General features: G+C 34.6%; 1 protein-coding gene across 1 annotated transcript in view; it reads right to left on the reverse strand.

Annotated features, from left to right (window-relative positions):
* Window positions 1–9,783, reverse strand: part of LOC107675308 (transcriptional activator GLI3-like) — a 260,552-nt gene that overhangs the window by 16,047 nt on the left and 234,722 nt on the right. Inside the window, exons 7-8 of the mRNA XM_016469608.1 lie at window positions 6,822–7,026; window positions 3,960–4,176 (exon numbers count right to left, since the gene is read on the reverse strand). Coding sequence (XP_016325094.1) covers window positions 3,960–4,176; window positions 6,822–7,026 — 422 coding nt within the window. The remainder of the gene's footprint in view (window positions 1–3,959; window positions 4,177–6,821; window positions 7,027–9,783) is intronic.

Below are 9,783 nucleotides of genomic sequence, written 5' to 3' on the forward strand. Positions count from 1 at the left end.
TCAGTTTTTATTTAATATTGTGAAAATTATTCATAAATAATGCTTTTTTCACTCAAAAAATGAGGTGCCTACTCTCAGATAAATGAGGCCAACGATTAATCAGAAGCAAATATAAATACAAAACCAGTCCTAAATGAAAGATAAGAAGTTGACAAAAAGATTGAATCCAATATTTGGTGATAATATAGCATAATCAGTGATTTATAAGCAATTTTTTGAGGCCGGGTCCTTTTTGACCGGGAACACCACAAGTGTGACTTTGTGCCATTTTGTACAAAATAAAAGCCTTTCAAAACAAACTCCCTGATTAAACATTAAAGTACACTAGTGTGATAAACAGAGCAAATTTTCTTCAGTTTTTATTTAATATTGTGAAAATTATTCATAAATAATGCTTTTTTCACTCAAAAAATGAGGTGCCTACTTTCAGATAAATGAGGCCTACGATTAAATAGAAGCAAATATAAATACAAAACCAGTCCTAAATGAAAGATAAGAAGTTGACAAAAAGATTGAATCTAATATTTGGTGATAATATAGCATAATGAGTGATGTATAAGCATTTTATAAATGCTCCCCCAGAAAAGTATGAAAATGATCCAAATTTTTTTTTAGAAGTAGTTATACCCTTTGTGAACAAAGTCACAAAATTTCAGTCCAATGCGATAACATTAACTAGTTGATGTTGTTGAGATCTCTAATCTAAACTTTTGAGGAGACAAATGTGAGAGATCCATAGTCTCTAACTAAGGATAAAAATCTGAGCACAGTATTTTATGTTGTTGAGATCTCTTCTAAAGCTTTAAAGGAGACAAACGTGAGAGATCCAGAGTCTCTAGCTAAGGAGAAATATATGAGGACAGTGTGTGATTTTGTTGAGATCACTTCTAAAGCTTTAAAGGAGACAAACGTGAGAGATCCAGAGTCTCTAGCTAAGGAGAAATATATGAGGACAGTGTGTGATTTTGTTGAGATCACTTCTAAAGCTTTAAAGGAGACAAACGTGAGAGATCCAGAGTCTCTAGCTAAGGAGAAATATATGAGGACAGTGTGTGATTTTGTTGAGATCACTTCTAAAGCTTTAAAGGAGACAAACGTGAGAGATCCAGAGTCTCTAGCTAAGGAGAAATATATGAGGACAGTGTGTGATTTTGTTGAGATCACTTCTAAAGCTTTAAAGGAGACAAACGTGAGAGATCCAGAGTCTCTAGCTAAGGAGAAATATATGAGGACAGTGTGTGATTTTGTTGAGATCACTTCTAAAGCTTTAAAGGAGACAAATGTGAGAGATCCAATGTCTGTAGCTAAGGAGAAAAATCTGAGCACACTGTGTGATGCTGTTGAGATCTTGTTTGAAACTTTGGAGGAGACAAATGTGAGACCACCAGAGTCTTTAGACTAGGAGAAATGGCTGAGCACAGTGTGTGATGTTGTTGAGATCTATTCTAAAGCTTTAAAGGAGACCATTGTGAGAGTGTTAGAGTTTTTGTCTCAGGAGACAAGTTTGAAAAGGAGACTCAAGCAAAAATCTCAATTCCTAACCTCATTTCTGTCTAGGAGAAATATTTTAGATGTTAAAGAGATTTCACTTTTGATTTTTCTTTCCTATGGGAAAATGTGAGATTTAAAATCATAAGTATTATTTAATAGTGATATTACCACAGTACTTTAGAGTATAACACGGTACTGTAATGGTACATGTAGAAAAAGCATGATATTAACATGGTACCATTCCCAAAACAATTATCCTTCTTTTGGTAGTGTAATAACATGCATTTATATCACAAATCCACTTCAGAGAAATAAAAAATAAATAAATAAATAAATAAAACATCCGCTGACATTACTCAAAAATGCCACAGACATTATTCACAATTTCTCCCCAAACAGCAATAACCCCTCCTCTGACTCTATCCACTAATTCACTGCCACTCTCTCTCTCACACTCTCTGCCAAAGGAAGTCCCTTGTGGCAAGAGCCAGTAAAGAAAAAGCACTCAGTGGAAGAGAAAGAAGTAACATTCCTTGGATGAGAGAGTAGGATTCCTTGGCTCTGAAGCAGGGCTGGATTGGCAATCGGGCATACCGGGCATTTTCCCGGTGGGCTGACGCATTTAAGGGGCCGACAGAAAGTTTTTTTGTCGAAAACCATCACGCAGGGACAGCGAGCAGCTAGTGGCCCATTGGTTTGTCTCCTGTATTGACAGCGTAAACATCCAATCACAATGCGCTATAGACGGAGCGATTAAGTATTTTGCTCCGCCTATATAAAGATCGCATCACCCCAACTTCTTCCTCGTCGGCATTTCGCACGTTTTCACAGGAGATTTATACTCAGGGAACCATGGTTACATAAGTAACCTGAGACGATATATATATCGAAGTGGTGATGGGCCGCCCGGACCAAAAAATGCCAGGGCTGATTTTTTTGTCCCAGTCCAGCCCTGCTCTGAAGGAAGGGTTATTCTGCCAGACTCCTCTAACAAAACATTTAACCTTGATGAGTTTTTTTTTTTTTTTTTTCTTTGTGACTCTTTAATTAGCGTTTATGTGTACTAAATTTGAAAGATATTACCCAAAACAAAGCCAGAAAAGTAATTGTTTGCATTGAGTATTGAGTATAGTTGAGTATAATTGAGTATAGTTGATTATAGCATAGCAAATTAATCTTACATTTAGGTAAAATGTTCCATCCTTGACTGAAACTTTTTTTATCTCCAGGAAATGCAAAAGAAATTATTTAGCAAAATGACCAGTCTGTTTGTTTCCATACAAGAAAAGTACACAAGAAAGACAAAAAATTACCTTAAATGTAGTCCATATGAATAATGTACCATTTTCTTCTAAAGTCATGCAATATTTGACGAAAATAACAAACCTTGCCAATCATACAGGTTTTTAATCCAATGAGGGTGAGTAAATGATGACAGCATGTTCATTTTTGGATGAACTATCCCTCTTAAGCATGCCAGCTAATACACTTAAAATGCACTTTAAAGACAATCTTACAAATATATTGTACACCACATTTAGTATATACAAATAAAATTACAAATAAAATATCAGGTCATGTAAAGACTATCGATATGGTGAACACACTGCCCGAATAAAGTGCAGGGGACGAATTTACATTTTATTAAAATTAAATATTTATTAAATATTAAAAATGCAGCTAACGTAGTTCTACACACAGCAATATAATCAAAAGTGCCTGTTCTCTTTCATTCTTGCTGATTGATTGGGAAAAGTTTAAAGGGCGTCAATGGGTCTTGTCTTTTTTATGTTATCTGACTAAAAACTATTCATACTTTAAACTATTATTATTACAGTACTTATTTTAAAAACGTAGAGTGCCTTAAAAATAATTATCACAACACTGGTAAAACAGGCTTATAGTGATTTTCTCATCCTCCAAATTATACTTATCAATCCTGTTTTATTATCATTATCATTAAAAAATGAATAAATTCAGAACATAATTAGAATATATTTCTATTTTAAATAAGACAGAAATATTTTTTTTCTACAACAGCAAAAGTAGTGTTTACAACAGCAAAGCCACCATACCCTGTAAACTCAATAATAATAATAATAATAATAATAATAATAATAATAATAATAATAATAATAATAATAATAATAATAATAATAATAATAATAATAATAATAATAATAATAATAATAATAATAATAATAATAATAATATAATGCAGTTTCTAATTCTAGAGGAATTAAGAGGTGCAAACAAAAAATTCTTTAACTTTTAAACTTAAAATGGTCTTTTCTGTTCTGTGATTCTTTTTCAAAACTGTGTCACGGCATTTGCTGCTATCAATACAGAACACGTATCAGCAAGAGCACAGCACTATTTAAAGCCGTGTTCCATGTACCCCTTTTATACTTTGAGCACCTGCCCCTCCAAAGATCTCTGTACGGCCCTGTACAGAAGTGAGAACTGACCTGTGAGTCATTTGAGGCTATGGAACGTTCTGTAGGTGGCAGGCTGGAGGGAGGGATGCCAGGAGCAGGTCTTTGGGTGGCAAAGGCAGGAGCTGGGTGCACAAGGGGTGGACTGTGTCCAAATGCAGAACCTACGATGCCCGGTTGCCGACTGATCAGCTGCTGATGCATTTGCAGTGCCACAGGTGTCGGAGGATATGCAAAACTCAATGCAGGGCTGTAAGACAAAATAAACAGAAAAAAAATCATTTTAAAATTAAATTAATAAATTAAGTTCATGTTACAAATTAGTGAAATTTGGTCATGTGGTAAATTATAAACAAATAAATATTTGTTATTGAATTCAATTAATTAATTATTTAATATTATGTATAATGCAGTACAGTTCAAACGTTTGTGGTCAATAAGATTTTTAACGATTTTGAAAGAAGTCTCTTATGCTCACCAAGGCTGCATTTATTTGTTAAAAAATGCAGTAAAAACAGTAATACTGCAAAATATTATTACAATTTAAAACACCTGTTTTCTATTTTAATCTATTTTAAAAAGTAACAATATAAAGCTGAATTTTCAGTAGCCATTATTCCACACTTTCACATTCACGTGTCACATGATCCTTCAGAAATCATTCTAATATGAGTTAATTCTAAAAATATTAACAATCCAATTATTTTAATAATAATAACCATTTTATTAGTAGAAGTCCAAAAATTACACATATAATGTATTAAACTGATAATCCTAATAAACAATAAAAAAAATAAAAAATAAACTTTTAAGTTCCAAGGTAGTTCATGTAAGATGAATCAACTGACGAGCATAAAAGCTGTATTTAAGCACACTATTGAACTTTTATATATCAACTCCTCTTCTATAGGTGCCACAGTCTTTTGATCATAAAGCTCTGATGCTCAATAATAGACATTCATAGGGGGTTACATTCATCGTGGGGCATGCTGACCACTCCATACGAGCTCATACGTCTACTGGCCTTATTACAGGCAGAGAGGAAATCAATGTAGCTAGACGCTGCATGGCTGACGTGGCTGTCTCATCACTCATCAGGCCTGGACCCTTGCCTGCCACCTCTGTCCACACATGTTCACACGTGATAGGACTGATTAGCTTGCAAAAACAAATCACTGATTAATCACTCTCAGTTGAGGAAAGAGGTCCATTTCTGCTGTCTTTTCTCTCTCCGAGACCCCCACCCAAACCAGGTAATGTCATTTCCTAATAGTGCTGGACGGCAGACGTCAAACTGAGTGACACATCGCCAGGGACGCTAGCTGTGTTTTCACTGTAGATCCACCCTTCAGTTTGATATAGAAGTTACAAGACTGTTCAAATGTAACAACTTATGATTTTCGGACATGCTGCACTGTCTGTGATAATCTCCATTTTAACATTTCATATTGTACTTATGGTACATTACACTTTTGATCATGTCTTAATACAGCATATGTTAAAACAAAATAAATCAATTCCAATTTGTGTTAATTTGTTGATTTTTTTTTAAGTCTGAGGAAATAACATTTCAGAAAGTGTGTCTCATTTCACATACGCCATCATTCAAAGGTTTGGGGTCAGTAGATTTTGTATTGAAAGAAACATTTATTCAGCAAGAATGCATTAAATTGATCAAAAGTCAGATTTACATTTCAAATAAATGCTGTTCTTTTTAATTTTCCATTTATCAAATAATCAAGAAAAATTTGCACAGAAATATTAAGCAATTATCAAATAATAAATTTTTCTTGAGCATCAAATCAGCATTTTAGCTTTGCCATAATAGGAATATATATATTTTTAATCTATTTAAAATAGATACAAATATAAAAATTATTTTAAATATTTCACATTATTACTTTTTTACTGTATTTTTGATCAAATAAATATAAATACATTCAAAAATCTTACAGACCCCAAACGTTTTAACAGTAGTGTATGTCTACAAGTTTGTAGTGCACAAATCACAATATGGCAGTCTTGTGACTGGGAAAAATTTAGAAGGAATTTTAGGAGCAAATTAAATGAGCATTGATAAAGCTTCAATCCATTTGGTTGATCAGTATCTGAATATTGATTAGCCTCCATAAGTAAGTCTCACCCATATAAGTGGGATCACTTAAAAAAACATTAATTATTTAGCCTTTGAAACAGATAAACGTGTGATTAGAAGGCAGTACGGTCAGCGAACACCCTCAGGTTGAAGGGTTCATGAATTACACCTCAGAGAAAGTGAGTGAGTCAGTTTTATTCACTTCATCCACAACAGATTCTCTCTCTTTCCTATCACAGCTTGTGTTACTGTCCTCAGACTTTGCTTTCTTCCTCCGTCCCCCTCTTCATGACCCTTTCATTCGTCATTCCCCCTTCCTCTCCTCCTTTCCATTGTGAGCGATTGCATGGCGGCAGTGTTAGAGTAAAGCTCTTCTCAGCTGATGGAGAGAACATTAATCAGGTGATGCATATCAGACAGACAAGTGAGAGGGAGGAGGGGAGGAATATGTTCACATGCTTCCTCCTAATAGCGTTCTCTGTGTTCCCTCGTTTATTTCGCCGTCCAATGTTCATTCATCACTCCGCTTCTGAGGATGCGCTGGAGTGTCCACTTTCAGCACGGATTGCTTTTCCTCTCTATCTCTTTCTCAGAATCTCTCCTGCATTCTCTTGCCTCTTGTCTGTTCCAATACACACCACTAAATTCCCTTGATATATGAACAAAAATATATTTTTAATTAAAATAATGTAGCTTAAAATAATGTAAATCCAGCTTCAAGGCCTATCAGAAAGAAGTATATATATTTTTGTAAAAAATAAAATAAAATAAATCAAATCTTAATTCATTGTTGTGTATACCTGATAGTACCAGCTGAGAGGTGTCCATAGGATCCACTGGTGGATGAGCTGGAGCGGGAATTATTAAGTATAGTGACAAGAGAATTGGGCGAGGTGCGAATCATGGCCTGCAGGTCAAAACTGCGATCAGACAGGGAAGGGGAGCTGGGAAGGGGTCGTTTTCTGCTGGGCCGATTTGTGAGCCTAGGACTTGGAAATCGTGAAGCTGAGAAGACACAGACAGGGAGAGAAAACAGAGAAAGAACATAGTATGTTATGTATTTAAAACTGGTGGTATAATAACAGGTACAAAAATCAATAAAAATCATCATTTTTATTTACTTTTATATTTTACTTTTTTTATTTTTTTTATTTTAAATAAAATGTATTTGTTTTTATTTAATTTAAATTAATTTAATAATTTAATTTAATAGTTTATTTTTTAAAAGAGCTATCGGTAAAAAGAGCTAGCTTTTACTATCGGTAGAGAGAGAAGTGGAGCGCACAACAGTCGAACAATGACATCATTTGCATAAAAGTTCCCATTCTCTTGCGGTTCATATATTGTTTTTTAGATTTTACCACACAGAAAGCTTTACTGACCAAGAATCATCTTGTTAATTACAAGCAATTTCTTCATCATAGTCTGTTGCATTAAACAACAACCACATTTTCTGCATTGAATGCATTTTGTACACACTGTAAAAACACATAACTGCAGCTCAACTTTTCTCACTGCTTTCTGGTAGCGTCATTGCGATATTGAATCACGTTTAATTGGGTTGAATAGTGCGTTAATGCTGAATGGAATTTCACTGGGTTGTTTTTGTAAAGCTTTCACTAGAAAGCAGATTGAACGCAGACAGGCCTTCCACTCACGCACAATGACTGGCACCTACAGATTAAGAAATGACTTTTGTTGTCTTTTCATTCGCGAATGTCACAAACAAGAAAGAAGGGAGAAATGGAGGGAGAAGTGAAAGGAGGAGGGGAAGAGAGGGGTGCGTGGGGATGGTGGTCTTTTGTTGTGTGGAGTGACACAATGACTTTGTGACTCATTTTTTCTTTCAGTTGTTCTTTACATTTTTTAAGAGAAAGCACACAAACAAAACAAGATTATGCTCTCTCTTTCTCTCTCTCTGACTCTCTCCCTTCTCTCTTTCTTGTTTGACACATACAGTGATTACAGGGTCTGTCATTCACATTTGAATAACTGTGTGTGTATTCCCACATTTGGAACATCTTACCACATTGCTGGCATTCTGCTTAGAACTGTGATTAAAGACTTTGTAAACAGACACAAGCACAAACTTACACACACACACACACACACAAATCCACATACTTAAGCACCAATACTATATACATTATAACACACACTCATTTACAATAATATGTGCAGTTTTTGACAAACGTGTTTTACATCGGCAATGTTGACAAAAATTTTTGACAAAAGTTTTGTGAAGTAGAACAGCTTGACTAGCATAATCATGATAGGCAAAACGAATTGGCCAAAACAATTTATAGGTCAATAATATGCAAAAAAGGTTTTTAAAAGTTTTTTTTTTTCTGTTTTTTTAAGATGATCACTACTAGCTAGGTCAAGGTTTTGACAGATTTTAATATATTCGATTAGCAGTACTAATACAGTATATTACTGGAACAGACTGGTTAAGGACATTTAAAATGTTGACAGTTGTAACTATGATAGGTAAACAAAAGCAAAACCCAGTTTGAAAGTGCACAAAACACCTTATACCAGTAAATAAGATGAGAAAAAAAATGCCATACAGTTAACTGACCTCAGTGCTGGTTTATTAGTGGCACAAGCCAGCTCAGCTTGGTAAAACAGTTTGACTGGTTCTCATTGGTTGAATATTTTTGTGGACAATGAGGGGCCTTGGAGCCATTAATGTTGAGAACCACTGGACTAGTTTTCAACCATAATGGGTGAAAAGCCAAACCAGTAAGAAAGTGCCCAAAACATACCAACCACTGAATAATTGCAGATTTGTAGGATGAATAAATATTACATGCTTGGTCAAAAATCTTTTAACAAAAATGTAAATGTAAATGTGAATGTGAATTGTAAATGTAAGTGTGGAAAAAACAAAAACAATAGTTCCACCTTAAAAATCCATCTACATCCCACAGAGGGTCCAAATTGAGGTGTTTAATAGAGGCAGAATTTAATTGACATTGGCTAATTAGCAGCTAATGCGTTACAACATGCATGGCTTGAACACACATACGCAGGACAGGTTAATTCATTCATTCATCAGTTTTTCTCTAAAAGTAATTATACTGAGCTCTAAATTATGACTGTGCTATCCCATCCCCATTACTAACAAAAGCTCCTAGATAACGCACTTCTACTCATTCACTCCCCTTCTCAGAGTCTATACATCATAAAAGAGAGCTTTAAATTCTTAATTTGGCTGGCATGGAATACACATTGTTAAAATAGGAAGAGTTACTAAGGGCTGATCACAGGCGATTTGAAGTAGGGGGATGTCAATGTCTCCATTTGAAAACAATGGCCCTAATTGTTTTATTTCAGTCTATTAATCTTAAACAGTCCCACAAAAAGGTTTCTCCAGTGATGAATAGTGGGACATTCCAATTCCCACTTAATAGCAATTAATTTTCTGATAGCCATGGAAGTTTGACTAGTTTTAATTAGTCTGTGAGGAACAGGGAAGCCGGTGACAGGCTGACTAAATGCATTCTCATCAAAGACTAACAGGCCAGTCCACCTGACCTCTCTTCGAATCACTGTGCCTTTAATTTCCTATTTACACTTCAAAATAACTCATTTGCATATATCCTGTGCACACTTACCCTCATTTCTGAAAACAATAAGACAATTTAACCAGTTTAATTAATTGGAGATGTTTTAAAGGAAAGATTTGCAACTGGTTCCTTATAGTCAGTCTCTCTCTCTCTCTCTCTCTCTCTCTATATATATATATATATATATATA

This window comes from Sinocyclocheilus anshuiensis, unplaced genomic scaffold (genome assembly GCF_001515605.1).
Source record: "Sinocyclocheilus anshuiensis isolate Anshui unplaced genomic scaffold, SAMN03320099.WGS_v1.1 scaffold1704, whole genome shotgun sequence".
Taxonomy (NCBI): Eukaryota; Metazoa; Chordata; class Actinopteri; order Cypriniformes; family Cyprinidae; genus Sinocyclocheilus; species Sinocyclocheilus anshuiensis.